At 35.7% G+C, this 20,692-nt stretch overlaps 1 protein-coding gene and 1 pseudogene across 1 annotated transcript; both read left to right on the top strand.

Annotated features, from left to right (window-relative positions):
• The first annotated feature begins 2,307 nt into the window (after positions 1–2,307).
• Positions 2,308–3,086, top strand: LOC120359020 (annotated as a pseudogene).
• A 4,785-nt stretch (positions 3,087–7,871) lies between these two features.
• On the top strand, positions 7,872–15,991 carry LOC105202808 (putative uncharacterized protein DDB_G0283431). The gene is made up of 2 exons (XM_011171488.1): positions 7,872–7,995; positions 15,675–15,991. Exons 1-2 carry the CDS (start codon positions 7,872–7,874, stop codon positions 15,989–15,991), a joined length of 441 nt encoding a protein of 146 aa, XP_011169790.1.
• The last annotated feature ends 4,701 nt before the right edge of the window (positions 15,992–20,692 follow it).

The following is a 20,692-nucleotide window of genomic DNA, read 5'->3' as shown; positions in this document are numbered from 1 at the left end:
CTTTATCGGAATCTGAAATACGCATAGATGCATGTAGCCGAGCCATAAGCTGTCGAAATTCGCAGTTCTCTTCCAAATACTCGGATAGCTAGTAGATTATTGCTGAGTCAAATGTTATGTGTTTTTGTGTTGGACGAATTTGAATTCTTTGTACTTTTTTTTTGTTACGTTCCAAATACTTTTCCTACGTATTCGTCGAACATTACACAATACTGTTTGATACCATATTGTGTATATCTTATTGTGTAAATTTAAGTTTAAAATGTTTGCTTACGTGAAATTCGTGGGTTTCGGCACTAATTCATCCTGTATGAAGGTAGTTGACGTTAAAGACATTAAAGTGGAAAACGTGAAAATTGATCAAAATAAACATTGTAAAGTGAAATATCTAGTAACAGGAAAATATTTGAATGCACAAGTAATTCTTGTCAAAGGTATTAATATTCCAATAAACAATTGTACTATATTTGTAAGTCTAAGCAAATAAAGTCAAATTTTTGCATTTACATATCATTTTCAGAGTCGTTGGAAGAATTGTCTAAGATAATTCAATCCAAAAGACTTGTGGTGAAGCCCATTAAATATGTTGCGTCGCCATCAGACAGCTTCAGTTCATCAGCGGAAGAAACACCAGCAAAATCAAAAAACGTAAATTGTATTTTATGTCTCTGCAAGTGTACATGTTTCTATCAACTGATAAATAATTATTATTTGTAGAATGATAAGGTTGCTATTATTAATACAAATTTTTAAAAACGTGCGGAAAAAGCATGTTAAACAAGAAATGATGGAAGCGACATAACAAGCAAACATTGAAGTAGCATCGACACCTATTACGTCACCAGTATTTATTTAATTCAGTATAAAATCTGTAATGACAAACTAAGAGAGTTTGTCAATGCAATGTCTAATATTTGTACAGTACCATAATGTGTATGAAATATAATTAACAGGTAAAAGATTCAAGGAGAAAGCGAGATGATTTCAATAATTATATGTACTGACATGTCTCATTTATCTATTAATTTATATATACTTTTTTGTACTTTTAGATACAATATAGTGCCAATAATAAATTAAAGTGCCAATATAAAGCAAAATTATCAGCATATAAAAACCAAATTAATTATTTTAAAAATGGTTTGCAATCCATAAAAGATGACTTAAATGCAAAAGAGATAATGTGGGCGGAAGAGAAAACCGCATTGTCAAAAGAAATTCTTCAGAAAAAGAAAAAATTGAAAAACTCACAAACGAGCTATGTGAGATAAAAAACCTAAACAAAGAATTGTAAAAATCTGCAATTCAACATTTCAGCCAAATAAAAGGTTCTTATTCAACTTTCTTGCATTTAATGAAACATTATAAGTGATTAATATAAAGTTATAATGGAATTACGAGTTTTTGTAAGAAATGTTATTATGTAAACAAACAATTGTTTCCTTCAAAATTTATAACAAAATATACATTATAAAAATAAAATGTATATGCATATAAAGTATATACCATGGCTATTGGAGTATAACATTGTATGATTATTAGAATATACTCTTTTGTTGCAGTAACATTGCAGGAATTCAAAGATACCGGAACTGCAGACATGCTCAATAGGAAGAAAATAGTGGGATATATTGATACGGATACTGATAAGGTAAATTATTTATTGAAATATGCATGTATATTTTTATAATATACTTTCGCTATTGGTGTACTATAAATACGTTCTAGCATTTACAACAAATAACTAAAAACATTGTTTATCTGTGACAGATGTATTCCATTAAAATATAACAATTGTTGCTTTCAGTACTTGCAGTGAATATTGGAACGCATCCTGTGTAGTCATCAAGTAATTTTATGCACGCACGCACGCACGCACGCACGCACGCACGCACGCACGCACGCACGCACGCACTCACGCAGGCACGCATACACGAGGGCGGTTCGATTAGTACTTAGCCTCACCGCCTGATGGTGCCAGTATCGCAAGAGAGATTTACTATCGTGTAGTACATTCTCGTAGACGGCTACTGTCAAAATTTCAGCCGAATCGGACTCGCAGTTTTGTTTTGACCGCGTGTGGAAGCAGGCGTGTCCGCGGATTTTAGAAAAATGGAAAAAGAGCAATATCGGTCGGTGATTCGATTCTTGTTTTTGGAAGAGAAATCGCGCAGAGAAATCAAAGAGCGCTTGGATGCTGTGTACGGTGACTCTTCTCTTTCGATGGCGACCGTCAAAAATTGGTTTAATGAGTTTCAACGTGGTCGCACGTCGGTTTTTGATGAGCCACGCCCAGGTGGCCCAAAAATGGCTACCACGGAGGATAACGTGACAAAAATCTACGATCTCGGCAGAACGCCGCTTGTAGGTGCGCGAAATAGCTGAAACAGTAAGCATTTCAAAAGACCGCGTGGGTCATATCCTGCATGAAATTTTGGGCATGAGAAAGCTGTCGGCGTGATAGGTGCCGCGTTTGCTCACTCCGGACAACAAGCGCAACCGTGAGACCACTTCAGAGCAGTGTTTGACGCTGTTTAAGCGCAATCCAAAGGAGTTTCTGCGTCGTTTCCTGACCGTCGACGAAACATGGATCCACTGGTACACACCAGAGACTAAGGAACAATCGAAACAGTGGACTTCACGCGGCGAACGTGCTCCGAAGAAGGCGAAGACTGTCCTATCGGCCGGAAAGGTGATGGCCACCGTTTTCTGGGATTCACAAGGTGTGATCTACATCGACTACCTGGAGAAGGGCAAAACGGTCACATGGCTCTACTATGCCGAATTATTGGGCCGATTCGACGCCAAATTGCAGAAGAAACGGCCCCATTTGGCGAAGAAAAAAGTGCTCTTCCACCATGACAACGCACCGGCTCACACCTCCGCCGTCGCCATGGCCAAATTGGTCGAATTGCACTACGAACTGCTGCCCCATTCACCGTATTCTCCAGATTTGGCCCCGTGCGACTTTTTTTGTTTCCAAACTTGAAAAAGTCACTCGCCGGGCAGAAATTTGAGTCGAATGAAGAGGTCATCGCTGCCACGGAGGCCTACTTTGCAGACCTCGAGAAAACGTATTTTTCAGATGGAAGGATTAAAGAAGTTGGAGCATCGCTGGGTCAAGTGTATCGAGCTAAAAGGAGACTATGTTGAGAAATAAATCGCCACTTTTCCAAAATTTTCGTTTTTCTTTTGTAGGCTAAGTACTTATCGGACTGCCCTCGTACATACATACATATATACTTTTGAAATATATATATTGAATTTCTGAATTTATTTGCATACAATAATTACATTTTTTTTGTTTTCTAGATATATTTGGGGCATAACATATGGATATTGACAAAAAGTTATGCTTTAGTGATTGGTACTGCCACGACACCTAGCATTTTTGTAGCTGAAATGATGCTAGTTCTGTTTTCTCATAAAACATTACTGAACAGTACCTTGTCAGAAAAGCCAAGCAACAGGACAAAAACAAACGCTCAGAAATCGTACAAGAAACTAGATCCAGTAAAAGGCGATAAAATGTAATAATTACTTGGTTTAATTTTAGAATAATTATTCCTGTACAATTTTTTCAGCAGAACTTTTCTTTCACATTAAAAAAAGTTCCACTTTGTGCAATATTGATTAATATTTTGTAATTTAGAATTGTAAGAATATTTACACTTTCTTTCACGAACGACTTTATAGTATTTTACATTATTTAATGTTTTTTATTAGCGGTGCTTCGATCAATTCTGTTGGTCAAGTGTTTTCGTATCCTTTTAATTGTAATTAATTAATTATATAATGTACTTATTAATTGTATAATGTAATTAATTATATAATGTAATTTGCAGCAATATTCCGCCATTGGTTATTGACCGAAAAGAGGATGAGCGAAAGTGAAGCGGATGAAGAAATAGACAGAGCGAAAAATTACAGGAAAAGAAAATTTTCAAATATAAAAGGTAAACGTTTATAATGTTACGATGTTTATATGTATCTACTATGTATATTGCGAAATTGTACGAGTAATAGTGAAATATAAGCCCACATAAAACAAAAACCTCCAATGGACGTCTAATGGACGTCTGTCATGGAGATTCGGACCTTTCAGTGTACGTCCCATAGACGTCCAATGGACGGCCTGTAGGCATCCACAGTTCCGCATTGCGCATGTCCATTGGACGTCCATTAGACGTTAACAATGGATGTCCATTAGACGTTACATGGATCATTAATAAAGGGTTCATAGAGCCTTAGTGAATGACAAACCGACGTTACGTGGATTATTTAATAGAGGTTTTATGGAGTCTCAACAGACGTTACATGGATTATTAATGGACGTCTGCCGTGAAAATTCGGACTTTTTAGTGGACATCCAATTAATGGTAAAAAAATTTTTTTTAACAGATTTTATCATTTTTATAGCTTAATTTGTATTCACTGTTTCATATATAACATTTCAATTTACTTATTACAATTACGTATTATTTTATAAATTTTTGAAACGCATCGACGCCGGCGGGATTCGAACCTAAGATCCTCGGAACGATAACTTAGTATCTTAACACTGAGCTAAACGTACACTTGTGAGATTGTTAATAAAAAGATATATTTGAAGTAAAGCTTATTTGAGCAAGAAAAAACTGGCGCCTTGAGTATTGCGCGAATACTCTTACTAACCCTTTATTTATTTAGCCTGAGATATTTTTAACATAAATTATATAAATAATTAAAACCTGTTTCTGCCCATGGCCAAATCAGTCAAAAAACAATAATTAGAAATAGTATCGGAGCATAAAAAAACATTAATGACGTAAAGAGCCCGTTGCCAAAGTTAATTTTGCAATTAATTGTTATAAACAAATTGTTAAAAATAACTGTAGAGGAAAATTGATTGCGCCAATCGATTCACCGGGAAAAATTACTAAAGAAACGTATGACGCTTTTTTAATTGTCATAGTTGTTATAATTGTTATAAACAAATTAGTTGCATAATTGTTTTGATAAAGAGGTAAGGACCAAATTCCGTAAAGAGAGCGTATGATGTACGTAATGTAACATTTTATCCTTGTTTAACTTTCGGTGATCAACAAGGATTACGTCATGCGCATAATATACGCTTTACGGAATCTATGTGACTTCTATGATGGAAATAAAATCTCATAAAGTTATAGAGATTTTATAGATTTCTAATAAACGTCCATCTGACTTTCATGATGAAAATAAAATCCCACGGAGCTATAAAGGTTTCATGATCTTTTAATGGATTGGCCTTCCATAACGGAAATAAAATCCCCTGGAGATATAAAAGTTTAATGGAGGTCCGTCTTACTTTTATGATGAAAGTAAAATCCCATGGAGCTATGGAGATTAAATGGATGTCTAAAGGAGATCTATCTGACTTCCATGATAGAAGTAAAATTCCATGAAACTATGGAGGTTTAATGGACTTCTAATGGACGTCCATCTGACTTCCAAAATGGAAATAAAATCCCATGGAGCTATGGATGTTTCATGGACTTCTAATGGATGTCCATCTGACTTCCACCATGAAGATAAACCTCCCATGGCACTATGGAAGGGTGATGGACATCCACTGGAGGTTAATTTCTATCTGGGAGTGTACTAAATTAATAATATTTTTAGAGCCGAGGCAATTGAAAAAAAAATTAAGTTAATCAAACGTGAATAAACTGAAAAAACAATTACAAGAGGTAAACTCCATAATAGAAAATGATGCAGATTTATTATATGACGATTTGAGCACAAACTCCACAGCTAAACATACTTGTAAATTTGTTACAATGTATAGAGTTGGGTACTAACTAGTTAAAAAATTAAAATTTAAATGTTAATAAATTGTAACGGTACGCGGTTTCGGTGAGTGACGGTGCGGGAATTCCGGGATCGGTCCGGATAAGGATCGTCGGTTGATCAGGTGTCCGTAATGATCATACCCACACAGCACAGAAAATTCCAGCTACGTTGCAATGTTGCAGATTGCAATGCAATACGGAGACATTGCAGAAACATAAATTAACAATATGCCTGCAACATCGCATGGCATATGCCAGTAATATTCCGGAAATATTGCAATATCATCATTTTTTAATAAAGTAGTGGCAATAAAGAGCCAAAGCAGAATATTCGCGTATAATAATATATTAATTTAACTCATCCATAATTATTCATCCGCATTTAGCAAACTAAGTTCGGGCGACGTTACTAAATTTTCCGCTGAATCTCTACATTCCCTAAGAATACAACCGTCCATGTATCGACTGTAAGTCAACTCATCCAAGTCAGGCTTTCAAAGTTGACTGCAAATCGACTTTGCATAGACGTCTGCAGACATCCTTCAAATGTTGACTCTAAGACGTCTAGAAAAAGGTCCAGTGGTGCTGTGTGCATCATAGTATTGTTAAGAAACATAAATATTTATATCAATAAATGAAATAGGTCCATATATGAAGAAACCTCGATCTACAGCCCAATAAACAAACAATATTTATTAATTGTTTTTTTAATAAAAATTTTTTTATATTTATTTTAATTATTGTATTATATTGATATATTATATATTTTCTAATTGCATTTTATTTAAACAAATAACAGAAAAGTTATTCCAGATGCTATTCTGCATTTGCAAAATTAGTAAAAAAACTATAATTTTATATTTGTTTATATAAATGTTGTGCTTTAATTACACATATTTCATTTTTTCGATAACGTATATTGACCTGAACTACCAGTTATATATACATATCAGCATAAAGTGTTCACAGGTCATCATGAGGAATCAGTTCGCAGCGATCACGGAGGTCAAGCAACGTTCACCAGAGTCACGACTTGGATGGGTGACCGCTTGGAAATTTCCGAAAAAATATTCCCGAGATTTTTTTTTGCGAAAAATGTTTTTAAAATGTTACACAAATATTGTTTTGTTTATTAGAATTATGTGATGTAATAATATTTATGTAAATATTTTGGAAAAATGGGAGTTCAATGCAATATTTCAAAAAGCGGACATTTTAATGTTGCTGCAATCTTCCAGCAATGTTGCAGAAATGTTTCGAAATCAAAATGCAATATTACAATGTTTCAATGAAATCATTCTGCAATGTTCCTGCAATCTCTCTGTGCTGTATGGGTACCCAGAGATTAGAGTAAAAAAAAAAGAAGATAATTTATTCAGAAAATAAATGGTAGTCGTTGACAAGATAATAAGCATGATATAAGAGAGTTCGGTATGTTAACAGAAAAAGAGAGAGCGGTTCGCAGGTATCCAAACAATGATTACTTATCCGATCGCAAGCGAAGCGATGTGCAACGGAGTTACTTAGAGATAACGCGCAAATGGAAACTTAAGACGCGTGCACAATCGGCAGTAATACTTTGCATATAAAATCAAATAAAAGAACTTACTCAAATGCTTAGGCTAGAATAATTCGCGGTGAAATACTAATTGGTAGATTATGCGGGTTGCTCGCTCGTACGGTCGGGGAGTCGCGGGGCCTGACGGGATTGGCTAGCGCGGTCGTGTGAGCGCGTGCGTGGGACACCGCGAGTGCGGGCTGTTGCCACTTTCGCCTCCGCGATTTGCCCGAGCGCCCCGTGCAAATGGGCGCTTGATCAACAGGACGCGGATGCCCTGCCGATGTCTAGGTTACAAAATTCGACTCGGTGTCCGCGTGGCGATTAAGGTACTCGATAGTGATTGGTCGAGAATGTTCGGCCGATGATAGTGACGAGAATGCTCGTCGAGGATCTCGGACGTGATTGGTCGAGAATGCTCGGCCGGTAATAATGACGAGAATGTTCGTCGAGGATATCGGAGTCGACTGGTCGAGAATACTCAGCCGAAAATAACGACGGGAATGTCTGTCGAGGAACTGGAGATCGACGAGTACGCTTGTCTTGGGAGCGATGCTCGGTCGCCTGGACAGGTCGGAGAGTTGGACGGATCTGATTTCTGCGTTTCCACTGCCGGTTTATATACCGGTTTATATACGAACGCATTCGGAAGCTCAGTGGCAATGCTATAAACATTTAAGAAACACTGTTACCGCTGCTATCAGAAGGGAGAAGCAGGCGTTTCTGTCCCTTGGTCTTAAGCAGGACTCTCCTCGTCAGTTCTGGCGTAATCTTTCCTCCATTGGAGGTCACAAGTCATCGTCAGCTAACATTCCTTCTCATCTTCTTAATCCCACAATACTCAATGACTACTTTATCTTTTCTCTTCCTACTAATACGTGCTCTTCTTCTATCCTTGATCATTTTCTCTCCTCCGAGCCTGCGGTAGACGTCTCCTTCTATTTTCGTTCTATCTTTATGTCAGATCCGTACGGAGTGCTAAAAAAGGTTAGGCTCACCTCAGCTGGTCTTTTTGATCTCTCCGGGGTTATTCTCTTTCACTCCATACCACACTGTCTTCAACCTCTTCTTCATATTCTGAACTTCTGTCTCTCCGAAAATGTGTTTCCTTCATCCTGGAAGCTATCTACTGTCTTTTCTCTTCCCAAATCTTGTGATCCAGATTCCTTGTCTTCTCTCCGTCCTATTTCTTTTCCTCTCTTCCTTTCTAAACTTCTCGAATTTATTTGTTTCCAACAATTAAACTCTTTCTTAGTAAGAACAGACGTTATTCCCAAATTTCAGTCCTTGATTTTACCATCTGCACAGTACAGCTACTGCCTTACTACACCTATCTGACACAGTCTTTTCTAACCTTGATAAAAGTTTACTGTCATCTCTAATTACGCTTGATTTCTCGAAAGCCTTTGACACCATAAATCACGAACTACTCCTCGCAAAGCTGCATCATTACGGGTTATCTAATTCTGCTCTCTCCTTCTTTCGTTCCTACTTAATTAATCGTTTTCAACGTGTAATAACCTACAATCCGTTACCCACCTTCTCCTCCTTTCGAAAGGTTCAGTCCGGCGTCCCACAGGGTTCCATTCTTGGTCCACTCCTCTTTAGTATTTTTGTAGCTGACGCTACACTGCTACCACTCTCGTCTCACATGTACTTATATGCCGATGATGTGTTGCTCGTCAACTCGTTTCATAGTACTGACTCGCTTGGCATACAGTCCCTCCTAAACGCTGATCTCCAGATAATTTCTGACTGGTCGCAGGCAAATGGTCTTTACTTAAATCCTTCTAAATCCTTTCTCATGGTCGTCGGCTCTTCTCAATTTTTATCCCGCACTCCTCCCCTCACCGTTCACTTAAATTCGACTCCCGTTACCTTTCCTCTCTCTATTAAAATCCTGGGCCTGCACGTGGATCCTCTATGTCTTTTGAAACCCATGTAAAGATCAAGTGCAGAGCTGCGTATCTTCGTCTTTGTCAACTATATCCTCTACGAAATGTCTTGTCTATTTCGCAGAAACTCCTCGTCTCCCAACTTCTTGTTCTGTCTCTATTCGATCACGTAGATGTTGTGTACATTAACCAAAAACCTCTTACGTAGAATCCAACTTATACAAAACTCCTGTTTGCGTTTTGCGCATGGCTCCAGGAAATTCGATCACATTACGCCTCTTTTTGCAGCCTCCGGATGGTTAAATACCTACCAGAAATACGTGCTTCACTTGTGCTGCCTCGTTTTTAATGTACTACATAACAACACTCCTCAATATCTTCGTGAGCGGTTACATTTTTGCAGTGAATTTCATTCTGGCTCGTCCTCTAGTACAAGATTTCAATCCCTCCTGTCCTACCCTGTTCACAGATCGTCCAGGTTCCAATCTGCGTTTTCATATGTTGCTGTCAAGCACTACAATTCGCTGCCACCACATACATTCTTCCTCTTCTCTCCAAGCATTTAAAACTGCCGCTTCTAAGCATATCTTACTGCACTATTAGCAAGCCACTATTCTGTATAGCATTATTAATATTTCTGCATTCTTTGATTTGCATTTTGTACTTTTATTACTTTGTATATCGCTACTATTATTATTTTTGCGTTCTTCGACTTGTGCCTCGTACCAACATTACATTACTTTATATTTTTCGTTGTAACGATTATTTCTCGCGTCTAGGCTTATCTCGTGTGCCACTATCACTATTCTGCATGCCTTTAATATCGCTTCAGCGCTTAAATTGAACTTTATACGGTTACTTGCTTGCTTTCTATTTAGCTACTATTTTGTACACCATTACTACTATTACTTTTGTGCTCTTCGTTTGCGCTTTATACTCTTATACTCATCTTATATTACATTACATTTCTTGAATTGCGTTTCATACTTGTACAGTACTCTTAATGTCATTAGTATCTTAAAAGCTCAGGTTTCTATACAGCAGTCTTGCTAATACCTCGCCTTTTGATGTGCCTGTAATTTTTTCCAAATTTGCCATGCCTCTGCTATTGTACTTACTTGCACTTCAATAAAGATAATAATAATAATAAATCCAAACGCACGGTTGGGCGAGCCAATCCGCGCGCTCGATCTGTTAAGCCGGAGTGGGAGCGTTGTGAAACGCCACGGTCGGCGCGCGTGTCGCCGCGTGGTTAAAGTCACTAGCATGGAGTAGGAGAATAGGAGACCGAACTCGATAGCGCGCGCGAAGCAAAAGTGTTCCTGATTTATGTACCTTATTGGAAGAAAGTACGCTAAACGGAATAACTTCTTAGCGATGGTCGCCATCTTTAAAAGTTTCTCACACATGCAAAATGTGATGAATTTACGATCATGCATACATTGCATACACGAGATCATATACGAGATGCCAGTTGTTATTCCGATTTTGAAAGAAAATGTTGGAAAATATCATTTTTATTGCAACATTTTTAACAAAGTAATATTAATTGAAAACTAATCGTAAATTGTGTACATCGTGTTACAAGCTGAGTCCAATAATCGGAAATGGAAAATAGAAGTTGCGTCAAACAAGCGACAGAGAGGTTATATTATGAAAAAGTACATAGTAATTATGAAATAGTACATTTGATTAGTAATTAATACGAAAACTTAAATTTTAGGAATATAATAGAAAGAAATTTCACGGAAATATATCATGCATCAGATGAAATTAAATTTAAATATTTGCAACAGAACTTGAATTTAGTGGAGCTGCCTTCTTCGGATTGGGGATTTTTGACTGGAAACGACAAATTCTTTGGTTTTACGAAAATTGAAAGTGATTTTAGCATAAGAAAAAGAATTGCTGTCTTTTCAAATTTACATATTAATATTTATATCGATGATGAGATTATGCTCTTTTCAAGATATATTAAAGTATCGAGTATTAATAATTTAAATGAAATTTTGAAAACATTAGATACTGTTTAATTTATACTTTTTTTAACTGTGTATATATTTATGGTATATATATATATATATATTTATACTCCTTGTAATTGTATATACCGGGTGTCCCAGACCACCCGTCCCACCCGATTTTTTCGTAAACGTGACATTTTAAAGAAAAATGTTTCAGACAAAAGTTGTAGGGTTTTAAAAGATCTATTTACTGATTTTATCAGTTTGACCTTGGATGGCGTCGCCAAGGTCAGATCAAAATAACATTAACTTTTTTAAATAGGACACCTCATTTTTGGTTCCAGAATCTAATAGATGGTGTCAAGACCTTTCCAAAACACTATAAGAAAGTTTATTTTTTTTCAGTACTTTCCGAGTTGTGAGGCTTGAAAGTTACGGTGTACTGTTACCTTCAAGCGTCATAACTCGGAAAGTCCTTAACCAAAATAAACTTATTTATAGTGTTTTGGAAAGCTCTCGAAATCGACTACAAGAAAATGCAATGAAAAATATAAGCAGAGGACACCGACTTCGCCCATGGTATCACGTCGAATAATGCTTTCTCTCTCGACCCAGCGTCGAGCGAGGAGGATGCACTATCGTAAAGCCCCCCACCACTTTCCGCCCGCACCCCGATCGTCGCCGCGCAGCCTAGACACACGTACGAGCGCGGCTCCGCGTGTGTGCGGCAGCCGAGCGCTAGCGTCGAGAGACACCATTTCTGCCGGTGCGTGTACCTATAGTCCTACGCGTAGAGTTTTGAAGATACCTAATTACCGAGATCTCTAACATTCGGTACAGCTCTATAATGCCGTTTATTCTTGATTTATTAATATTAATCTTCATTTAATGTTGATTATTGTAGCAATAAAGTAATTTTCACGAAAAAGCACCCTTACATACCACTCCTAAAAGTCATTGCTTAGAATTCATAATATTACGCAACTCGTCACCAATTCACGTTTTCTAATAAGCAACCCGGTCGTAAGCGTAATTTGTAGTTATGCCTTACCCGAACGAAGAAGCTGCGTTAATGATGTCAGTTTTGGGTAGAGCTGGAAGTTTTCGAGCAGCTGAAATAATGTGGCGAAATGAATATCCCGATCATACACCACATTCGCGCAAAGTTTTCAGTCGCTTACAACGTCGAATAATTGTAAAAGGTATTGTTCAGCCGGATCATAATAAGGGAAGGCAAATTCATCGATCAGTTCGTTCAGTAAGAGCACCTGATGTAATTGCATCTGCCTTTGTAACCCCGAATGATTCTTTAAAGCGACGAGCAAGAGATAGTGGAATAAGTCGAAGCACGATCAGTCGAATTTTTCGTGAAAATTCATTCCATCCATATTGAATGTCACTTCACCAGGCCATGACATTGAACGATCATAGACAAAGACTGATATTCTGTAATTGGATTACTCAACAATTACCTAATTTCCATAGAAGTATTTTATTTTCTGATGAGTGCACCTTTAAAAGTGACGGCGAAATAAACACACATAATTTTCGTTATTGGGCACAAGAGAATCCACATTGGTATCGAGAAATGGATCATCAACGTATCTGGAAAGTCAATGTTTGGTGCGGAATTGTTGATACGCATATCGTGGGACCATTTTTCTTTCAAGAGAATTTAAACCGTTTTTTATACGCCGATTTACTCGAAAACGAACTTCCACGTTTACTTGAAGATATTCCACTCCAATTACGTCTAAATATGTGGTTTCAACAGGATGGATGTCCCGCCCACACGTCTGTCATTGCTCGTCATCAACTGAACCGCATATTTCGCGGCCGATGGATAGGTAAACATGGTCCACATAATTGGCCACCACGATCACCGGACCTTACAATTTTAGATTATTATTTGTGGGGACGAATAAAAGACCTTGTATACCGCGAACGACCTACGACTGCAGAAGATATGAAAAACAGAATTCGACAAGTCATTCAGTCTCTAGATACTGACGAAATTCGTCGGGCGACGGATGATTTCCAAAGTAGGGTAACAGCCTGTATAAATGCACGTGGTGGACATTTTGAACATCGAGACTGAACAACATGCGTATGCACAAAGGTGACGGCAAGGGGAACCACCTTATGAAAGCACCCCGACAAAGGTGACGGCAAGGGGAACCACCTTATGAAAGCACCCCGACAAAGGTGACGGCGAGGGGAACCACCTTAAAAAAGCAGCCCGACAAAGGTGACGGCAAGGGGAACCACCTTATGAAAGCACCCCGACAAAGGTGACGGCAAGGGGAACCACCTTATGAAAGCACCCCGACAAAGGTGACGGTGAGGGGAACCACCTTAAAAAAGCACCCCGACAAAGGTGACGGCAAGGGGAACCACCTTATGAAAGCACCCCGACAAAGGTGACGGCAAGGGGAACCACCTTATGAAAGCACCCCGACAAAGGTGACGGCGAGGGGAACCACCTTAAAAAAGCACCCCGATAAGGTGTAAGTACGATCTTGTTACCTACACGTGGTACACCTTAGGTAACGCTAATACCTACAGGCGGCACCGATTATTTCGTTTTTACATTTTAAAAATGTTACTTTGACTTATACCTTTATGCCCAAGATCGATCTCAAGGTCGAATTCAAGATCATCATCAGGTTGATCCCTCGAAATCATGCAAATTTTGTCTGAGCCATTTTTTTGTACAAGCACATCCCTACGTTTTAAAAGGGTGGGACGGGTGGTCTGAAACAGGTATATTTTTCATTGCATTTTCTTGTAGTCGATTTCGAGAGCTTTCCAAAACACTATAAATAAGTTTATTTTGGTTAAGGACTTTCCGAGTTATGACGCTTGAAGGTAACAGTACACCGTAACTTTCAAGCCTCACAACTCGGAAAGTACTCAACAAAAATAAACTTTCTTATAGTGTTTTGGAAAGGTCTTGACACCAGCTATTAGATTCTGGAACCAAAAATGAGGTGTCCTATTTAAAAAAGTTAATGTTATTTTGATCTGACCTTAGCGACGCCATCCAAGGTCAAACTGATAAAATCAGTAAATAGATCTTTTAAAACCCTACAACTTTTGTCTGAAACATTTTTCTTTAAAATGTCGCGTTTACGAAAAAATCGGGTGGGACGGGTGGTCTGGGACACCCGGTATATTTTAAGGATGAAATAAGTGTGCATCCAAGGAAATTAAGGAAATTAAGGATTTTACATCGATAATTAAATTTGACAAGTGAAATGGAATCGATCAAGCCATTAAAGAAAATCAATAATCAATTTCGATTTTTGAAGACTATTTGTTTATTTACTCTGATATCAAATAGTTTAATATAAGGTCTGAGATTTATATTTCAATTTGTATCGAAGTAACTTTAAGTCTTTATAATTACTTAATGCTGTATGATAAAAGTTTATTTGATATATCTATTCAACCTTTTTTAAATGATTGTACATTTTCATTATAAGAGAATATAAACTTAGTGGTTCATTAAATATCCGTTTCTATGTTCATTTCCTTTTTATTTATCGCCATCATATAGGGTGATTCAGAACGACCCATGTGTCTCTGTAAAGATGTGTTCTTGAATAAGTTCTGAGACGATTTTTCCTGTATGAAAATTTTGTCCGACACTTACTTTTTGAATAATAAGAGGATAAAGTTAGCGAATCACGGGCCGTGTACACATGGTAGACAAAGGCGGCGCAACTCACCGTCCGACGGGTAAGCGCTCGCTTGCTATGTTCGGTTCTCGGTGTTCAGTGGACGGAACGGAGGCGCGCGGACGGTGGAGGGGCGTATCGTTACAAAATTAAATTTAATTTTAAATATTAAAGTTAAAAAGTTAATAACTTTTAACATAATCAATTTTAAATAATTTAATCTTTAATTTCAACTAGTGATTTTTTAAATATATAAATTTTTTTTATTATTAACTTATTTCTAAGTTAAAAATTTATCTACATGAAAAAAAAACATTTGCATATAAGAAAACAATATTTCTTTGTTATTTCATAAAAACTTAATTTACAAATAAAATATTAAATATGTATGATAATCTATATTATAAATGTTTTGAGTAATCTAACTTTAAAAACTTGTGAATTTTTTATTTTACATAAATAATACTTTTTGGGTAATAAAATTAACTTTAAATTTAGCTTAAGTTAATTTACTCTTAACGTAATTTCTAACTAACTTTTTGTTCATGTAACTTTGAATATAACTAAATTAATTTTATAAACTTTAATTTATTTAAAAAATATATTAGTTACTCAACCTTGCATTGTGCTATACATGGAAATATTGAAGGCTTTTGCGCCCATACAATAAGCCGCTATTGATTAATTTAATATGTACTCAGCATTAACAAATAACGAGTGGCATTATATTAAGACAAATATGTATATTAAATTGTTTGTATTTTCAGATCCTTTGCAAAAATCTATTGAGATTACCGAATTAATGAGTGAAAAAGACAATAATAATAATAATGCATTTTTATCAAGGGATATCGCCAATTGCGTATCAAAAAAACTCGACAACCTTGGTGAGAGTAACGGCAAAAATGTCTGTAATGACAATGAGAATGGCAGCGAAAATGTTGATGAACATGATGGCGAAAATAACGGCGAAAATGATGAGAATAATGACGATGAGAATAACGGCGAGAATAACTGTAATAATGATGAAGAAAATTATGAATATACGGAAGAAATTTTGTTCATGGAGCTTTCTGATGTTTAAATAATAAAAAGACCAAAACTCTATTAACTTTAATTTATTGTTAACATTTCTTTAAATACTTAATACAAATAATAATAACTATAACTGAAATTTAAAAAAATGCTACAAAGAATATTGCTATACATTATTTTATAATACTTAAAATTACAATAATAATTTTAATTGTATTTTTCGCAACTATTAATATTGTTAATAGTATTTGTAATATTATTTCAGAAAAAGATTTTTATATAATTTATATATCACTAAAGGTCAAATCTTTTGAATCCGTTTTTACGGATTCATATGTCCTACTCTAAATCCACATCTATCCACTCGAATTAATAGTTTTCTATAACTACAAGCATAGAGAACGAATTCATATTTTCATTTCTGAATCCACTTGAATTCACTATTATATATTTAACTAGAGATATAGGAAACGGATTAAATGTGTTCAGTTTCTATAAAATTCAATACTTTTTTGCGGATTCAGAAACATGATTCATATGGATTTACCCAATTCAATCAGTTCTCGTTTGCTGGGTTATATTTTTTTTGAAAAAGTGTGAAAAAATATTAGAAAATCTTAAAATTTTTTTATATTTTTTTATGGGATTGTTTTCTGATCTTATTGTGATATTATGAAGCTGTGTATTTTATGTTTTAGTGAAAAATGTGAAAAAATTTGTGAAAATTTTCACACAAGTTCATACAATTACTCATAAATTGTTGGCATGACACATTATGAGAACTTTTATAGAAAATTATGATAGAAGTTTTTCCAGGGAAAACTGTACATACTCCGTTATATTTTGCATTTATTACTCAGACTATTACTTTCATTTATTAATCTGGTTACTAAATAAACGTAGTACGTAAAACGTAAATTAAAATACTAAATACATTATATATCTACATAATTTATATTGCAACTTTTCAGTACTTGTATTTCTCTGAATTTAAATATTATTATTTCTAAAGTACTTTAAGTTTAAAGAATTTCAGAAATTTATAAGTAATTATGTGAACTTGTGTGAAAATTTTCTCAAAATTTTCTCTTTTTCATTAAAACATAAAATATAAAGCTTCATAATATCATAATAAGATCAGAAAACAATCCCAAAATATAAAAAATTTTAAGATTTTCTAATATTTTTTCTTACTTTTCTAAAAAAAAGACATAACATAAAAAATCACATAATTTCTCAAAATATTCGCCTGTAAAGTTATGTGAAATTCTTCAGATTTTCTAACATATTCTTCCAACATGAAATAAAAAATACCATAACGTCTCGGAACAAATCCATAAGTATGAAAATTCTTCATATTTTTCTCGAAAACATCCCTGATAAAAGTTTTTCTCGTAATCTTTATACGAATTGGAACATTTTGGAAATAATCAGAATTACTTGGAAAGTGTACATCTCCTCTTTGAACTTTTCATACGTGTGAATTCTGAAATGTTTTGAGATTTCTCATCCTACAATTTTTATAAAATACTGTTAACTATTTTAATTTTTATAACATTTTATCTGAAATTATACAAGAAAGAATAATAGAAATCTTAGGATACTTCATAGTTAACACATTTAAAAATTTTAAGAAAGGATGTAGACGTTCTAAGTATTTATGAAAAGTATTCCAATTCTTATGAAAAAGTCTGAAAAAACTATAAAATTATACAGACATTTTGAAAAATTATATAAAAGTAATCTGAGACAAATTTTTTAGCAGGGGCCAATACCCATACAGCGCAGAGAGATTGCACAAACATTGCAAAATGATTTCATTGAAACATTGTAATATTGCATTTTGATTGCAAAACATTGCTGCAACATTGCTGGAAAATTGCAGCAATATTAAGATGTCCGTTTTTTGAAATATTGCGTTGAAACATCCCATTTTTCCAAAATATTCACATATATATTATTACACCACATAATTCCAATGAACAAAACAATATTTGTGTAACATTTTAAAAAAACATTTTTTGCAAAAAAAAAAATCTCGGGAATCTTTTTCAGAAATTTCCAAGCGGTCATCCATCTAAGTTTTTACTTTGATGAACGTTGCTTGACTTCCGTGATCGCAGCGAATTGATCCCTCATGATGACCTGTGAACACTTTATGCTAATATGTGTATATAACTGGTAGATTAGATCAATATACGTTATCGAAAAAATGAAATATGTATAATTAAAGCACAGTATTTATATAAACAAATATAAAATTATAATTTTTTTTCACTAATTTTGCAAATGCAGAATAGCATTTGGAATAACTTTTCTGTTATTAGTTTAAATAAAAATGTAATTAGAAAATATATATCAATATAATACAATAATTAAATTAAATATAAAAAAATTTTTATTAAAAAAATAATTTAAAAATATTGTTTGTTCATTGGGCTGTAGATCGAGGTTTTTTCATATATGGACCTATTTTGTCTATTAATATAAATATTTATGTTTCTTAACAATACTATGATGCACACAGCACCACGGGACCGCATGCCTTTTTCTAGACGTTTTAGAGTCAACATTTGAAGGATGTCTGCAGAGTCTATGCAAAGTCGATTTTGAAAACCTGACTTGGATGAGTCGACTTACAATCGATATATGGACGGTTGTACTGTTAGGGAATGTAAAGATTCAGCGAAAAATTTAGTAACGTCATCTGACCTTAGTTTGCTAAATGCAGATAAATAATTACAGATAAGTTAAATTAATATATTATTATACGCGAATATTTTACTTTGGCTCTTTATTAGCACTACTTTATTAAAAAATTATGATATTGCAATGTTTCCGGAATATTATTGGCATATGCTATGTGATGTTGCAGGCATATTGTTAATTTATGTTTCTGCAATGTTTCCATAATATTGCATTGCAATCTGTAACATTGCAACATTGCTGCAATGTTGCTGCAATTTTTTGTGCTGTATGGGTACGTACGTATCACTCGGCACTATGTGAAGTACAGGTTTTAGGGCTGGTGTACACAGGATTAATGAGTCGGTGGTACGATTGATAATTAACAACTTAATTTATCATTAGATATACAACATTACAGATGTACTACGTACTTCTTAACGGAACAAAATTGAATACTGTTAATGCATATATATTCTATTGAGATAGGAAACTGACTCTTGTACGGGAGTAGTCCTATGCGAATGTTCTCATTGGTTGAGACGTTGGACAAGAAAGGAAGGTCACCCCCCTGCCCACTGTTTTATGTAATAAAACTAACAGTCTTATTTGCTTTTGGACCAGAATATGTTTTCAGAGTTGATTTTGTATTTGATGTTGATGGTGACTGGGATTGGAATACATCAGGTTCTGTTGGACATACCTCGTAGTATGCTGATTTTAGACGTTCAGTAGAGGTGGTTGTCGGTTCTCCCTTGACGATGATTTTAAACACGTGGTCTGAGATGCGTTTGATGATTTTATATGGTCCTTCATATGATTGTTCTAAAGGTCTCTTGACGGCATCTACTTGGATGAAAAGATGTGTGCATGAATACAAACCCTTGAGGGCAAAAGCTCTGTGTTTGATGTGATGCGCCGATGGACTGGTGCGTACTCTGCGCATATGTTGACGTAGATGTTCTAAGAAAATTTGTGGGTCTGGTAATTAGTCCTCGTCTGTGAAAAATTCTCCAGGTAGGCAGAGTGGAGTTCCGTAAACTAATTCGGCTGCACTTGTTTTAATATCTTCTTTTAGACTGGCTCGTAGACCGAGAAGCACTGTGGGTAGAATCTTTACCCAATTTACATCTGAGTGAGAGCGGATGGTTGCTTTTAAAGAGCGGTGGAAACGCTCAATCATACCGTTAGAGGACGGATGATATGGTGTTGTTCTTATCCCCTTTGCTCCGAATAGTTTCGTTAATGCTTGGAATAATGTAGATTCAAACTGCAAACTCCTGTCTGTTGTAATGACAGCCGGTGCTCCAAACCGTGCGACCCAAGATGTGTAGAAAGTTGTTACGATGCTATCTGCTGAGATGTCTGACATTGGCGTGGCTTCTGGCCATCGGGTAAATCTGTCGATAGTTGTGAGGCAGTATCTGTACCCTTGAGATACAGGTAACGGGCCTACAATGTCGATATGCACATGATAGAATTTTGTATCCGGCATTTTGATATGCTCTGGGATGTTATGGTTGTGACGTTGAATTTTGGCGCGCTGGCACGCTAGGCACGTTTTTATCCAATTTGTTATATCCTTGTTAATATTGAGCCAGACAAATCTGCGAGCAATGAGATGTTTGGTGGCTCGTATTCCTGGGTGGGAGAGGCCATAACTTACATTAAAAACTCTTCGTCGCCGAGAACCTGGGATATACGGACGGACATCTTCATCGGATACGTCAAAAACGATTGTGCGTTCGCTGTTGTCTAAGTATAGCTTGCGTAACTTTAGACTGATTTCGGATTGCAGTAAGAATTTTAGTTCCTCGTCATTTGCTTGAGCGTCAGCTATTTCCACTGTGAACATTATTACAGGCATGCTTATTGGTTGAATACGTGAAAGAGCGTCTGCGGCGGTATTTTCTATTCCGGGCAGGTGTATGATTTTTGTAGAAAATTGTCCGATATAGTTGAGGTGACGCCGTTAGCGTCGAGATGCTTTGTCAGCTTTTTGATTAAATGCGCACGTTAACGGTTTATGGTCAGTGGCAATTATACAATCATGCCCTTCTAATAT

Source organism: Solenopsis invicta, chromosome 11 (genome assembly GCF_016802725.1).
Source record: "Solenopsis invicta isolate M01_SB chromosome 11, UNIL_Sinv_3.0, whole genome shotgun sequence".
Taxonomy (NCBI): domain Eukaryota; kingdom Metazoa; phylum Arthropoda; class Insecta; order Hymenoptera; family Formicidae; genus Solenopsis; species Solenopsis invicta.
Note: the sequence above shows the minus strand (reverse complement) of the source record. Positions and strands in the feature narration are given on the sequence as shown.